The following is a 17,073-nucleotide window of genomic DNA, read 5'->3' on the forward strand; positions in this document are numbered from 1 at the left end:
AACCACTGCCACTGGCAGACAATTAAAAAAGGCACAGTCAATCAGCTATCATTAAGTTGGAAGTGACAGGCTCAGTTTTATTTTTAACTAAAACTAGTGGGATTTATGCAAACTTCCCCACACAGTTTCTCTTGCACTTTGTTTACAATTTAATCCTTTCCTACATGCACTGTAGAAACCAGACCCAAAATACCACTCAAAGTAAGGTAAATCTAGGATTTGCAGGGCTGTAATGATTATCACATGCTGAACCAGCACATTTGGATATTATTGCATCTGTGAAGTGTGTACTGAAAAATAATAGATTAAAGGATTTATACTTGCACAGAAAAGAAAGGCCTTATGCAGACAGTTTTATTTAGCATATGAGAAGCTATTCATTTATTTATTTGAGGAGCCTTTCTGTGCAAGTCAAGGCAAAAACCTGCCCAGAGAGGGTAAGGGAAGAATAAATAAAATCTGTGCTATCTCCACAGCAGAATTGCTCTGAAGTTGTTACTGATCATTAGCGGGTGGGTCAAAATGGATCCCATTTTGGGCAAAGCCAGGAAACTCCCACTTAGATGAATGCTAAAGCTCTGCCTGCACCCTGTGAAGCCTACAGGAATCCACAGATATGATCCCAAGGAACAGGCAGAAGTTCTCTTTCCCCAGACACAGTTTTGGGTGCATTGCAACCGGCATTCCCAGTCTTGTAGGACTAAGGTTTAATAGAAACTCATTTTTATATCTGCAAGTCATGTTGTGCTGTGTTACTAAAATGTCTGATGTTCAGCTCCAGGAAGCGATGATGGAATGAAACATTTCAGGTTTTTTAACATTTCCCCCTTTTTTTTTGCAGTTACGCATTGAAAAAGTTGAAGAACTACACAGTAATTGGGCTCAGCAAGAAGAAAGGCATTGCTCTGGGCTAATTGCTTGGAGGGGTGTGAGATAACACAACAGATCTCTTTCCCCACTTTCCGTGCAAATCCTGCCTGCCTGATGGTAAAAACTTTCTTAACTGGAAATCAAAAAGGAATTGGCAACATTGCTTCCCATTGCACCATGCACATTCCCTCCTCTTCCTTTGCAGCTGGAACAGATTAAAAGCATCATTTTTAATCGATGAGGGGAGGTGAACACAAAATGTTCATTTTTTAATATTTACAAGATTAAAAATAGTAAACCTTTGATTTATTTTTTTATCATCAGTCATGTCCTGTGCAATCAACGCTGCCCTGAACTCATATTATCAGACAGCCTGCAGAGGGTTTCTGAGTCAGCTAAGGAGAATATTTTAATTATGACAGATTTCTAAATAAGAAAATGGTATCAATTCACAAAAAGCACATTAGCAAATCATCATCAATCTGGATCTTCACTCTAGCACAGCCAGTTCACATTTTTGTTTTCCTATGGATGCTGCCCATCCCTGACATTCCTGTTTGATGATCCTTCCACACACAAATAAATCACCCACATTGCACTGCCTGCCTGAAGAAGAGGTGTTCATACCTTTCACTGGGGTAAATCAGCAGAGTGCCTTTTGTAACAGACTCTGAGTCCCTGCATGCAGAAAGCATCACATCAGCACACATTATTTTTTTCTGCAGCTGTATCATGCTGCTCTAAGATCCTTGCATTTCTCAAGAAAAAACAGAAAACAAGCAACATACAATGTCTTTTTAATTTAGATTTAGACAGGGAAGTTACACATCCAGGAAAAAATTAAGTCCACCTCTGTAATGCCAAAGGATTATCAGAACTGGGCTCAGCCCTGCTTTTAACAGAGTTGGTGATTTGTCTCTTGCTCCCACAGAAGCATGGTCAGGATGTCTGAGAAAGGTATTTAACTCAGAGATTATATTCAGAATAGAATAGTGGCCTGCTGGTACCCTGTGGGATTAATGTGGCTCTGAAACACTATTAAAGATGATAGTGCATTGGCTGATCTCTGCATCTGCCTGCAGTCTAAAGGCAGAATGTGTTAATCCAGACTGCACCATGAGAACATACTACCCAAAGACCCTGAGATATACAGTGCCCTGGTTTTTAGGTAAGTATTTAAACACTCAGTAAGATACCTAAGTCCTTGAGGACAGGACAGGACAGGAGAAAGAGATCTACAACCATCATCTAATTCAACTGCCTGACTACTTTGGGGCTGACCAAAAGTCATAGCATGTTGTTAAGGGCAATATCCAAATGCCTCTTAAACGCTGATAGGGTGGGGACATCGACCATCTCTCTAAGAAATCTGTTCCAGTGTTTGACCATCCTCTCAGTAAAGAAATGCTTCCTAATTTCCAGTGTAAACCTTTCCTGGAGCAGCTTTGAACCATCCCCACATGCCTTGTCATTGGATCCCAGGGAGAAGAGGTCAGCACCTCTCACTCCACTTCCCCCCCTCAGGCAGCTGTAGAGAGCAATAAGGTCACCCCTCAGCCTCCTCTTCTCCAAACTAGACAAGTCCAAAGTCCTCAGCTGCTCCTCACAGGAAACTCTTTCCAGCCCCTTCACCAGCTTTGCTGTCCTTCTCTGGAGGGACTCAAGAGATTTCAAGCTTATCAGCAACTCCTGCACTTATCCAGGAGCAGGGTCACAACCAAGGAAGCACACCCTGCTTGTCAAAGGAGAAAAAAACCCACTGTGCTCCCTCTGTGCCTCCAGAGAGTGGATTCAGTTGTGCAATTGCTCCTGTACCCCTTATTTCCCACAGTCAGCGTGACCTGAAGAGTGCCCAGAAGAGACCATTGTACAGGAGACGATGAAGTGGCAAAAGGAGAGGGAAGGGAGGGAGGCACACAAAAAAGAGTCAGTCTCACAGCTACAAAAGCAAGAAAGCAAACCCACAGACAGCCCTCACAGCACTCACTCTGCTCAGACAGCTGCCCTATGCCGTCTGGCAGGCAGGCACCAAGGGGTGAAGTTAATCCTGCTGCAGCTTTCCCTCTGAATTCTTATGCTGCTCTTCTACCTAGCAAAGTCATGCAGAGTCCTCCAAGGACTGACTTCCTTGCTTTGAATGTCTTAAACTCAAATCCCTGAAGAGGAGCAAAGACACAAAGAATTGATCAGGGGAGCAGCAGATGGGAGGGAAGAACTGCAGAAAAAACTCTAGCCTCAGACCTGTAATCCTCACTCAGGAGGATCCATGGGTCTCCCAGTGGCAGAAGGTGGAGCATGGACTGTGCTGGGCTGTCTGTAACCACATATATACAAATACACAAGGAATTTCTCCATTATCTGTACTGATAAATTCCTCATATAGGTTTGGCCCAAATCTCTTAGCAGTTTCTCAAAAAATTTCCAGCCCAGGACCACTAAATCAGCAATTTGGACATGGTCGCACTGATCATTTGAAGGCTTGAACTGGGCCCTTCTGGCCCATGTACATTCAATATACAAGTCTAGACATCATCAGAGGTGGTATTATATATAAATCAGTGAAACAGTCCTTCAGGAAATATTGCAATTGAATATTAACATATCTGGAGATAGATGTGAATGCAGTAAAGCTAAACAATAAAAATCACAAAATATTGTCCAAAATGAAAGCTTTTTCAAGCATAATGGTGGCTGCAGCATCTGCTAAGATGCCAACAAAATAAAACCAAATTGACTGTCAAGGGTATAACTTATTTGCTCTGTAATCACGCTAAACAATCACTAAAGATAAACTATGACTATAGGACTTAATTTTTTGTGACAACATAAAAGAAGCAAAAACTAAAGACCAGAGAGGGAGAGAAAAGGGCAGGAGCATCCTGAGACAAGGTAAAGCAATCTTTCCTTTCTCACATGGAGACAGAGAAAGGAATTTGATGAAATTAAGAGCAAGGCTGGTCTGTGAGCTCTACATAGAGAGCAGGAGGAGGCAAACACCCCTATTTACCATACTGTTAAATATACCCAAATTGAGCTGACGTTATTGCTTAACAAAAAGATAATGAGGAAAGAGAGGAATAAGGTGCATTACTTTTGTTGGGGTTACAGGAAAAGAGAGTGAGGAGTAAAAGCAAGAGCTGAGAAAGGTGTCTTTTGCCACGGCACAAGAGAGTTGCCTGATACTGCTGTAGACACCCAAACACAATGTCACAGGCAGCACAGCTATGGGCTGTGACCCTGAAGAAGTGAAGAGGGTGTCACTGTGCCTGGCTGGGCACTGCCCTCTGTGTCCCCTTGCCTTGCCTAGGGCCAGCAAGCAGCAGGATGTATCAGCCTGCAGATGCTCTGAGTCCCTAACAAGATACCAACAGGGAAAGGAAACACGCCATACACATTGTCGTCAAGGAGTTGATCAATTTAATTTTCAATAGGTTTAAGGAAGTCACTGAGTTACAAACAAACTCTGAGTCATGCCAAAAAATTGCTGCCCACGTAAGCCATGATAGAAATTGGTCTGTTGAATCTGCCAAGGGATCTATCCAGAGGCTTGATCCTGCACTCCCATGGACCCTTAAACTAGCAGAGGAATAAGCTGCATAAGGAAAGTACCAGGAGTGAGAGAAGGATGAGGATCGAGTGCAAGCCTGGGGGTTGGCACATGCCCTGTCACAGGAGACTAGGACTCCACTGAAGCCCCCACCAGCTGATCTACATTATCAGTCACAGCAGCTCCCTAAAAAATATGATTTTCTCCCGTTTCTCTTCATTAATAATGAAGGAAATACTTGTTTTTCCCAGATAGGCTTTGCCATCATCACTGTCCCACATGGAGAAAGTTCCTAATAACAGACTGAAAAAAGGTGAAAATGGATGAGGAATCTGACAGTGAGATGGACCACGGGGCAGAGGAGGTGCTCAGCACATCCTGCTCCAGTTACCCCCCAGTTTTCTGTTTGCCAGGGTTGCCCAAGGACAATGCTCTGATCCCTTCCCATGACTGATCGGGACTGAGTGTGAGCACTGGTGAAGTGCAAACAGCTCTGAACCAAGCTGTGTAATTGTGAATGGCTTAATTCAGAGCTCAAAACCTGTGAAAGTCCTCAGGTTCATCAGAAGACGTGCGACCTTCAGGGGCAAGGGCTGATACACCGAGCGATGCTTTTTGTCTCTCGCATTGCTTCTCCATCAGGACACTCACTAATAAAGCACACCATCGGGAGGGTCTTAAAAATGCAAACAGGGATCTTGAATGGACCTTGGTACAACCTTCACTTTTAGATGTGAATGCAGAATTCAAGTTAAAATAAAGCTTTTCTAAAAACTACGTGACAAGAAATGACGAGTGCTTCAGTCAAGAAACCACACGCAATGCATTAAAACCTCAAGCAAGAACAGGAAGGCAATTTAAAAAGAAACTATTCTAATCTGAAATAAAAAGGAAAATAGGACATGCGTGTTAACACAGTCTGGTGGCCTAACCAGCTAAAAAGCCTCATAGATTCAGTGTGCTAGAGGAATTAGGTAACATTAGTCGCTCTCAGTGTTGTCCCTGGCTTTAAGAGCATCACAGGGAAAAAAAGCTGAGCCTCTCCGAATGGGATTTCGCTGCCTTAAAGGTGCTCATTTCTCCTCACATCTCCTTGGCTCCCTCTCCAGCACACCTTTCAGGAGCAAATGCACCAGAGGTCAGATACGAACAATTGTCCTCTTCCCAGGCTGCTCCTGACTCATTCCTTTAACACAGCTCATTTTGCCCTTGGTAGAAAACAGCAAGATGTGACTTTGTGCCTTAAAAGCTGTGTGGGAAATCTTTGATGTGCTGAAGCACGGGAGAATTTTAGCTGTGATTTCAGGAGGGACAAAATTTCAGTTGGATTTTTCCCTGCACTTGCACGGGCTATGTTGGGCTTGCAGTTCAGCGGAGGTGGTACATTATCTGGTGCAAAAAGAAGCAATTATGAGAAAAGGGAAAAAAAAAACCCTTAAAAATATTTTAGCTGAATACTTGTTTTCTGTGGGAGCACATTTGGGGGCTTGCTATAGGACTTCCTTCCTGAATTTTGACAATTGATAAAATGTATATTTATTTATTTATATGGGTTTGAGCCTGTAGAAGCCTAGAAGATAAGGGAGCTAATGTGTATGTCTAAAACACCAATTTTTGCACAGCTGTGGAGCCAACCAAAGATTGTTGGTAATGACACACTCTCAAAAAGAACAGGATGTGGATGGAGCAGGGGGGCATAGGAAGGTAGGGCAGCACTTTTCCAGGACAAACATCCTTGCTCTGACTCCTGGAGATCAGCATGACACAGTCCAGTGCAAGTGCAGGAATGAGGTTGAAAAGCAGGCATGGACTGCAGCAGGGGATTAAGACCCCCCAAGGCCCCCAAAGCCCTGCAACTCATTTCCAGAAAGGTCTGGAAGAATGGACTGCACATGATAACTAATTTGCATAGAAAATGAGAAATTTACTTCCAGGTGGGGAAAACCTATCTATTAACAGGTACCCCCAAGAAGCCTGGGCACACGTGCACCTTGTGGCCCAGCTGATCAATGCTGGAGCCAAGACTGGTGCTCTTCCTTCCTTCCTTCCTGCCTTACTTTCTATCTTTCTTTTGCCCTCTCCTTAATTATTCTCTCTCTCTTCCCTTTCACCCCATCCCTTTATCCAAAACCCACTGCCATGTGCTTATATAAGGAGATCAGGGACTAACTTACACCAATTTCCATGCCAAGTGTGTAATTCACTAAATAAAAGCACGCTTTTGCAGACCCTCTGACCTCTGTCATTCCTTTTGACCACAAGCATCTACGAATCTTGGGTGTTCCTTCCCCTTAAGGCTGGGACGCCACAGAGCCTCCCATAGATCAGTCTTGACTCTCCTCCTCAGGCCAAGCTCCATGGCTCAAGCTTTCAGAGGCCCCCCTCCAGCTGTGTGAAATCTTGAAAGGCACTTAATGAATTAGACATTATTAATATTCTCTTCCAGCATCAGAAGGCAGCAATTAACTCTTTGAAGACTCATCCCAAACACTGCTTTATAACTTTCAGTACTCAGAGGCAGCTATGTGATCTCATTGTGATTTTAAAGGATATCTTTCCAGAATAATTATTTTCCTTGTTTGGGGTGAGGAAAAAAAAGAAAAAAAAGAAGAAGTTCAAAGTCCTGGTTCTGCCTTGGAGTGTGCATTAGTGATGTTAGATGTGCCGTAAAGATTTCAGAGCATGGAACATGATATGCTGCAATACTTTAGCTGAGCAGATGCCTTAAGGAGGTCATTCAACATGCCAGGCTCTAAATGTTACTTGGGAGTGAGAAAACATTATTTTCCCACTTCAACAAGACTTTCGCTTCCCTGTCGTGTGGAAATAACCTTTTGTGCTCAGTACTATTATTAATTTATTAGCCTTTTGAATGTCTAAATATTTTGCATTCTGTGGACTACATCAAAGTGCTGGCTGAGGGACAGGGCAGCACAAACACGTGTGTGCACTCAAATCCACGTACGTGTGTTTCAAAGAGCAGACCTGATGAAAGAAGACTTCTGCCTATACATTTCTGACAGTGAGAACAGCCACTTTCTTGCGCACAGAACCACGAAGGAGCGCATTTATGTTATAATTAGATGTCAAACCTTATGAGCGATGACTATGTAGAAAAAGTGCTAAGTATATATTTCTATTGAAATCAATTAAAGGAGACAATGATTTTCTTTCCCATTTAGATTGCGTGACGCCAGCACAAACTGCTGCAGTACAGTGCAGCTGTCAAGCCCAGCCTCGCTGCCTGAACAACAGCTTTCTGCTCGCCTGATGGAACTGTCCTGCACGGCACTGCTTTTCCTCAGAGATGAGCTCACCGTCAAAATGCTTCTATGCCCAACAGGGAATCATGTATACTTTCAGCAGATAGGAGGTTTGAAACAATCCCCTGAATAACTTTATGTAACAGGACTTAGGTTGTGTCTCTGGTGCTGAACGTAGCATGATCTGCTTTGTGCCCAGGAACAAAACACAGAATTTCTGCAAGGCAGGCTCTGGCTCAGCACATCTTACTGCAATGCTAGAAGTAAGACTCCTCCAAACAAGTAATTATTGACTAAAACTGCAGGAGACAGGTGGAGTTCATTTGATGTCCCTAATTATTTAAAAGTTAGTGAACATGGACACTCTCAAAATTGAAAGGGGATGTTTTTCCCATCCCACACTGGGCACTGAAGAGGGGCAAGATGATTACCTTCTAGAAGGACCATTCCACGGGCTATGAAGGTGATTGGTGACTGCCTTGGACATTATCACACAACTTTTAATTAAATTAATTCCACTCTGCATGTACCCCATTGACACAACCTTTCTTTGACTCTTCATTCGCTCTCACGTAACGCCCACACGTGCCCTCAGCCAACACTTCCTTTCCTTCTGCAAAATCTAACATTTCCTTAGGAATGTTCTTCCTACTTACTGTGAGTCACTGCCCCCATGGCAAAGTCCATGTACCTAACACTGAGCTAGGGAGCAGGTATCTGTACTGAGAACTTGGGTTCTTTGAATTTTTCCACCTGGGTGACTCTGTACGCCAGGGCCCTTCAGGGAAACCAATTTTCCTTAAAAAATGTGTGTGAGAGAGAAGAAAATCCATGAAGACTCAGCCAGAGGGCTATTCCCCATAGGCATCCACGGACTACAGACTTGAATTCCAGCACACTGCCCTGTCAGGAAAAGACATGTCCGTGTTTTGCTCAGGAAGCGAACTGAAGTGACAGGTTCACGGTTTTAAGAACGAAAGAATACACTTTGGTACAATGTATGTGGCATTATCTTGTCCCATGAAATCACCATCAGCAATGCCTGAGCAGAATTGTCATGGCAGGGCTGTAGTTGGTGGCACGTGAGATGGCAAGGGGGGGTTGCTAAAGTCAAGTCTTGAGAGCACTTCTTATCAACAGAGAAGTGATAAGCTAGAAACCCTGAGCCAGCTTTCAAGCCCCAAAACCCTCCTTCAGGTCTGAAGTGGAGTTAACAACCTTAAAGTCAGAGGTAAGCTGACAAGCTGGAACCAAACCTGATTATAACTCAGCTCTTTTGGGCTCCAGCACAGACAGAGGGGGACTGTAATCCCATTCCATCTGCTTTTTGCCATGGGTACTTTGTGCCATATTTGGGATATTAATGAGCACAAGGAATGCACTAGAAACTAAACCTCCTCTGAAAGCAGCATTTGTACGATGCTCCAGTGGGTAGAGGGAAACTAGACTTCAAAAAGTAAAAATCTAGTTGTGTTGAACTCCTGTTACTGCAGAGGCTGAAACTGTCTTGTGAAACACTGAGGTAGCCTCGGTACGTTGTCAGGTGAGATGCCCAAGGTACAGCTGCAGAAAAATGTGCTTCAGCAGCTAGAGGATCACAGTTAATACTCAGTAATCTATAAATCATTGTTATGAGATTTCTCTATGAAAATGAAATTTATATAACCCTCATCAATCATAAAAAAATCATAAAGAAGAAATTTTCCAGCCGCAATGCGAATTAAAGAATCCTTTAACCTGTTTGCAAGATTTGTTCTTATAGCTAATTAATTTTTAGATTGAGTGTTCTTTGAAAGAACTAATGGATAGTGAGCATTGTTGATTGATTATAAAACAAGCAGGAGGGTTTAAGAAGTGAGCTGCGAATGTAAAATCACTGCCACATTAAAATTCTGGACTATGTGACTGCAAGAAGAAGGTACTAATACAGTACTTTTGATGAGTGTGTTTTATTTATTTAACATCAATAAATTTCTCTTAGTTGGCCTATGCCATACAGATCCATCAGACTGTCCTCTGAACTGTATCTTAGCAGATGAAAGACTAATTCCTTCCCTTAAGGAATCCAGAATCTGGATTCTATGATTCCATAAAATATAACTTTATAAATTTATGCAATGGGGAAAAAAAGCCAGCAACAAAATGAAAACCAATAACTACGAAGAAAAGGCAAAGAAATGTAATTCATGTATCATCCTGCTAGAGCTGCTCTTCAGAACTGCAAATCTACAGGTAACTTTTATTGAGCCATCGTTACAAGCAGTGACAGGAGTTATTGAAAGGCCAGTCAATCTGCAATGACCTTAAAACATCAAGAGCGAATCGGGGGCTGTTAAACACTGCAAACAGTCTGCAGGAGCGTGCAGACGGTGAGAGAGAGGGAGAAAAGAGCTGTTGCCTTACCCGCTTCCTCAAATTGCAGGTGAGTGTGAGATTCCTCGAGAAGGAGTTTGCAAAAGCAGTATAGAAGTCCAACACTTTAAGCAAGGCTTCTCGTTTGATAATATGCAGGTCGCAGTACGTCAGAGCCCGAACGTTGGCACATGCGTGGGCCAGGCTGGTTTCCTTCCAGAAGATATCACCAAACACATCACCTTTACCTGAAAAACAGCAGGACAAATTTGTTGTAAGGTAGAGCTTAGGCAGCATTCTTCAGCACACAAATGATTTCTTTCCAAACTGCCTTACACTTCCAATTATTCTCACATAAGCCCCCAGCTGTGAAAACTAATAAGGGTGAAAGTTTTAGAAGCATCTGAGGTACTTGAGTATCCTTAACAATAGCCCCAGGTTTTTACAGTATTTATAGATCGCCCTGTGAAGTGTCACAAAGCATAAGAACCAGATTGTAAAGGCCCCCTTGTTGCTGAAGGTACAAGTAATGGATTTTTCAAAGGCTTCCAAATATAATGAGCACTTAACTAATGTTCAGGTGATTGAATATTTCAGGTGTCTGTTCCCAAGTGATTTAAGGAGTCCCACTCTTCCAAAAACCCTCTGACATCCAGGTTCCTACATCTTCACGGCTCTACAGTGTGGTACAGGAGCCAGCTTCCAGGGCCCAAGGACCACATTATAAAGGATGTTTAAACGTTTCTAATACAATTGAAGTGGCAACACTCCTTCTGAAAAACCCATCAAAACCCTCACTGAGACTTTCAAACTTTAAATAGCCAGCTCTAAATCTTAAACACATCCAGAACTCTAGTTCTAAACCCAAACTCATCCATTTAAGTAGAGACTTAGGCTTAAGTCTGTATTTCAATGTTTGCTGAGTAAGAAAGGGCTTGACACTTTAGACATCCACATGTATAAATACCTTCAACCAGCTGGGAAAATTACACCTGAAGGCCACTTCTGCATTGGCAGGCAGTGCAGCAGAACAGCTGATGCTGAGGACTTGCACATTTTGAGGACTTGGGACTAGCTGTAGTCCAGTCCCACGGACAGAGGAGCTCCAAGGACTGGAAGTGCATGAGATGTGCTCTGACACACCTTGGCTTCCTTTCCTCTGCAAGGAATTCATACACCACACACCTATGCTAGACAATGAAGCTGGACAAGTTGGGAGGACGAGGACATCAGATTCAAAATCACACTTCTGACCCAACAAAAACACCAGCATGGGTGCAGACTGGAGATGGGCTTTCAGGTTTGGACTCTGTGGTTGTTCAAGAGTGGCAGCAATAGAAGCATTCAAAAACTGCCTCTTGCTACGTGGCCACGGGCTGGGCAAGGGCCATGGTGTGTGGTTTGTGGCTGACATCTCAAATCCTGAAGCAGAAACCATGGTACAAAGGGTATTTTTTGTTTCAGACCCCAAAGATATCCCTGCTCTTTATTTTAGCAGTTATTAAAAGGAAAGTAAAATCAGTTAGTCAGTGGCTATTGATTCCAGGTACCTCAAGCAGGCCATTGCTGAAGGTTAGTAATGTTATAGTTTTGGGATAAAAAGGTAACACATTTTAATATTTCCTCTTTTAAGAACTTTCAACATTTCACTCAACTCTACTGTGGGAACCAGAGTGCTAATTTATCCAACATTATTACTTTTGGGGGTCAGAGGCTCTATTTCTCTATTTCTGTTTTAGGTATTGTATCCAGTAAAATATATCTAACATTTCTCAGGCAGAGTGAAATAAATGGTTCCAGCCCTCCTTCATTTCCCTGTTTTTATTTTCTAGCAAAAGTCTCTATAGCAGAATCATCCCTTAGAAAGGTTATAAATGCATCTCATTGCACTGCTTTTAATTCTACATATTTTGATGTAATTAAAATTAACTACAATACATAACACAGCTGGTATAATTCATAAAACAAGTTGTTTTAAAATGTTTTCCTTAATACAGAGCATTTTCTGGTAACATCATAATTTATCCAATGTACTGTTTTGAAATTACCTTTTGCAGTTAATTACCCTTGTCTATACCCACAGTTCAAAACCCAGTTTACAGACATACTCAGCACAGTTACATAATTTATAGAAAACAGACCATTTCTGAAATGCACAAAATTGCTTAATGGATTTGCTCTCTGAGGTGGACACAGGACAGAACTGAGTCCTGCTTTTGGTGGCTGCAGAGTGTACTTAAAAAGACAGAATTCTACAATAGGGGCTATTATGGTTTTCCCTCTGAAATGTGAGTGAGCCACTTGTTTTCTTTTCAAATTGAAGGTAATACACAGTTAATTTCAGTCAAGAGGTTGAAAGCAGTGGATGCTCAGTCCAGAACTCTGCACGACGGTGTGCTACAGAATCTGTACACAAACCATTGATTAATGAAAACACTATTCATAAACTTGAGAAGATCTCACTGTCTTCAGTTCTGTGAGGCAGGGAACTGCACTGGCTCTCTCAGAAGGGGTGGGACACAATGAACTGAACTTATTCACTCTTCCATGAGCCATCGCCCACTGGATTTGAATGGTGAAACTCCAAACTCCTCTTACATTGTTGTTATACTCTCTAGAAAGTATAAAATCTTGGAAGCTTTTAAGAGTTCTTGAATTTGACATTTCCCCACACAAGTCCAAGCCTTATTTGATGGTTATAAATGTGCTAAGGAATGTACTGAACGAAAACAAAACCTACCAGATCCTCCAAAACAACGTGTCTTTTTTCATAAATACAGAGATTAATGTACTGTACTTCATCCCTATTAAATGTAGTTCACTGCATAGAGAGTGGTAATTATTCACTCAGGACAAGATTAGACGTTACAAAGAAATTCTTTACTCAGTAGGTGGCGAGGCACTGGAACACGATGCCCAGAGAAGCTGTGGATGCCCAACCCCTGGAAGTGTTCAAGGCCAGGTTGGACGGGGCTCTGAGCAACCTGGACTAGTGGAACATGTCTCAAACTGTTCTACGATTCTAACGCTAATTTTACACACTGCAACTAAATAAAAATAAAACTTTCAGAGTTGCGACAGAAAATTTAACTGGTAGGTCTGACACACCAGCTACTCAAAGACTTGCATATATATACATATTGTTCACTTGCAGGGAACGTGCAGACCTCCAGGGAAAGCCCCTCTGGGGCTGGGCTGGGAATACAAAGGCACTGGGGCTGATGCAGCCTGCGTGATTCCCAAAGCCTCTCTCTAGAGATTTATTGAGGCCTCAGCACATTAACTCCCAAACCTGCATGGTCCTTAGTCCTGAGCAGTCTTAATACCCCTCCTGACTGAAACCAAAGCTGTGGGAAATTCTCCTGCCCCTGCTCTCACAGTGCCCAAAGCATTGCTGAAAAAAAGAATGCCCTAAATTAGAGTGGGAACTGCTTGCATACATTTTCCACTTGGTGTGAGGAAAGGAAGGAAGAGAGTCAGTATTTGGACACTGCTGGAATAAAGTTGGCAGAAACAGAGGTGTAAGGACAGAATCACAGAATCAAAGAATCCTTTGGGTTGTAAAAGACCTCTAAGATCATCAAACCCAACCATCGACCCAGCACTGTCAAATCCACCACTAAACCATGCCCCTAAGTGTCACATCTATAGAATTACAGACTCATTTGGGATGGAAAAGACCTCCAAGATCATAAAAACTTAGATTTGGGGACTGAAAGAACCATGGAAAACAGTAAAACGTAGGGTGTTGGTGACAGACATAATTTTTGCTGAAATAGCTACACTGCTATAATTCTAAATACATAAAATATACATATATATATTCATGCATATTTGCATAAATATATTTAGAGACAATCATACAGTATTTAACTATGTAATAAGTCATGATATTTCTATGCACCATCTTCTATATTTTGATAACTCTCCCACACAGATTTGAGGGGGCAGATATTCTCCACAGCCTTGCACCATGGACTGACTTGCCAATTTGTCAGACAGCAGCTCATGCCTGGACCTTCCAGGCAGAAAAATTCGTAAGGGCCTTATGAAACTCCCCAGGAGATTGCAGATGGAAGGAAAAAGTGCTTGAACTTGCAGAAGAAAGACTCTTGTTAAGCAGTGTCTCAGAACCCACAAATATATATATAAATATATATATATAAAAAAATATAAATATATATTTATATATATATGTAAAGACAAAATTTGTCCTCCTTCAGATGGGGACAGAAACTGAGCTAATAAATATCCTAGCAGACATAGAAGCTTGATGGGTCCTTTGGAAGAAAGTTTAGGCAGGCAGTTAAAGAATCAGTTCTTGGTGGGAAATAGCACTGGGTAAAAACACATAAACAGGATCAACACTTCTTCATAAGGTAATGAAGTGTTTTTCTGTGCAGTCTTAGCTAATAGACCAGCTGGCATTTCCCCCATTTTAAAACATCTCCAAAGTCCCATCAGTCACACTAGCAAAAGCTGGACATGATGAATAATGCCGGCTTTCCGTCACGATACACTCAAATCTTATTTTGCTTATAAAAAGCAAAGGCTAAAATTGCTTCACAATCAGTAAAACTGTATCAGGTAGAGAAAGTGTTCATCTAATCATTTCAATTTCCACTAACTATGAAGTGATGACAGCATGCACACAAGTGGAGGTCAGTGACCAAATGCCACGTTCGTGCAGCCATAATTACATATACTGGTATCAATATTCACACAAATACATCTGTGTCTATATATCTGCAGTGGAACCTCTGGCTGCAGGACAGATGTGCCCCAAACTGATGTAGACATCCAGTGAGCAGGGAGGGAATCAGCTCCTGTTACCCAGAGCAGCAAACAGCTCCATGATGGTTCAGGGATTAGGCCAGCTCTGCAGCTCCTTATCATGGGACGCTGGAGTTGGTTGTACAGGTTTACAAAATTGTGGGATATATTCATGGAATAAAACCTATCTGTGGCTATTAGACACTAAAGATTTCCCTCTGGGTGAAATAAAATTGAAATATAATTCAGTGGAGGGTTGGAGAACATTCTGGGGAAGCTCACATTCCTACTTTCTCCTGCACATCTGCTATTGATCATTTTTGGAGATAGGCTGCTGGGCTGCCTGGATTTCTGGACTTAGCTGATGCAGTTGTTTTTGTCTAAAGAGGGGATCTGGAGAAGATGGGGTGATGGGGGTGATTCAGTGGTGCACATTCATCAGGTGCAGTTGCCATCCAGGACATCACTGCTTCCTGTAAGCACAGCCATGATGTGCAGAGATGACACTACACTGTGAGAGAGGTCTCCTTGCTCCTGTGAACGTTTTATCCTCAACTTTAGTCTTGTCCTGGGGCATCCAGAAGGGCCACAACTCCCCTGGAAATCAGATCAGAGTCGATCCCTGAGCAGTGTGAAAATCCAGCTCCAGGACTGCATGTGACCACGTGAAAGGGCAGAATGATGTGAGCAAAAAGCATTTCTAGCAAAGAAACACTAACAAGAGACTGTGCCAATGATCCAAGTCCATGCTGGCAAAGGTACTTTGCATTATTTAACGCAGTGCAACCTTCCACATCTGCACCTGGAAGCACAAAAGGAACTGACCTTTCTTCCAGCATTTAGGAAGAAACGCTGCAAGCAGAGCACAAGGTCCATAAAGATATTCTCCCCTCATCTCTCTCATTTTTAGTGCAAGGATCCTAGTGCTTCATATCTTTCTAGAAGCCCCAGCTCCTGGAGACAGGTTATTTCCATTTTGATTTTATACCGAAATAAGTTTCTATCCTCCCTGACTGATGAAATAAACCTGAAAGCATGAGCATTCCCACCACCTTCAAAATTCATAAGGCAAATACGATTGCCTCAAACTGTTAGTCTGATTTAAAAGAACTATATCTCGTGATTTTTAAATATTTTTCCTTTTCTTGTGCTGCCAAGATTTCTGAGTTCCTTCTTTTGGCAGTGAAGCGTGCAGGTCTAATTCAAAAACATTTCAATTCAGTGAAAGGAATCTTTCTGACTCTGGAGGCTGTGGATCACATCTATAACACACCAGCTGGCACTAAATTAAGATTGATGTTTCTTATCATAATTAACTATCATGCAGATAGAGACAAAATATATTAAATTTACAAAATAATGTGAAAAATTCAAGTCTGTCAGTAAGAACTAATAACACTTTTGAACAAGTATCAGCAGGACTAAATCTTACACATGGTACTGTGGATGCCAACCCAGACCTGCAAGGTTTGACTGATTTCAAGGCAGTTAAGAAGAACTGCACAGTGCAGAGCAGCACGTCACACTCATTTTCAGATCAGTAACCCTTCAAGTATATTTGCAAAATATATTTGCAAAGTATATTGGCAAAATACTTTGAGATTCAGCACTTTAAAACAGCCTGAATCACATTAATTATTTCAGTTCTGTTAGCTGAAAAAACCCCAAACCCTTACTTTATGAATCATTTTCCTTTTAGTTAATTTAGAGCTTTAACTCATTGGAACACAGGGGACTTTTCTATAGATGAAATAGGACACAGGCTGTTCTGTAAATTGCTACCAGGTGCATGTTACTAACCTGGGGAAATGCTCACAATTAGTCTGCCTTGGTTGACTTTACATGAAAAACAAAAAAAAAGTTCAGTATAAAATATCCAGAGTTGATTTGACACAGGGGCAAATTCTGCCACCTTCATTCCACTTGAGAAGAAACCCAAGCTGCAATTAAACTAATTAAAATCACAGAATTAGCCACTAATACTATGAGATGGAATTGCACTGACAGTTTTTCATGTCATAAAGTGCATCACATATGGTCAGTCTTGTCCTGCACAAAGCACATGCCCGGCTGTGTAGGCATGGAAACTCAAAGTGCTGGTGCATGGATCTCAAGCATCAAATTACTAATGCCCCCAGATGAGAACTATGGAGCACGTGGGTCTCCTGTTCACCTAAATGGGAGCTGCTACTTTCTCTGCCTCTAAAGAACTTTTCTCCATGTGATTTGGTAGGAGACTTAATCTCTTGACCTCCAAATACATGTAGA

General features: G+C 42.0%; 1 protein-coding gene across 1 annotated transcript in view; it reads right to left on the minus strand.

The window, feature by feature from the left end:
• The window catches only part of KCNH5 (potassium voltage-gated channel subfamily H member 5), a 166,214-nt gene that overhangs the window by 31,732 nt on the left and 117,409 nt on the right, over window positions 1–17,073 (minus strand). The window contains exon 10 of the mRNA XM_017807645.1: window positions 10,084–10,280. Coding sequence (XP_017663134.1) covers window positions 10,084–10,280 — 197 coding nt within the window. The remainder of the gene's footprint in view (window positions 1–10,083; window positions 10,281–17,073) is intronic.

The sequence above is a fragment of the Lepidothrix coronata genome, unplaced genomic scaffold, assembly GCF_001604755.1.
Source record: "Lepidothrix coronata isolate B3197 unplaced genomic scaffold, Lepidothrix_coronata-1.0 Scaffold19, whole genome shotgun sequence".
NCBI lineage: Eukaryota > Metazoa > Chordata > Aves > Passeriformes > Pipridae > Lepidothrix > Lepidothrix coronata.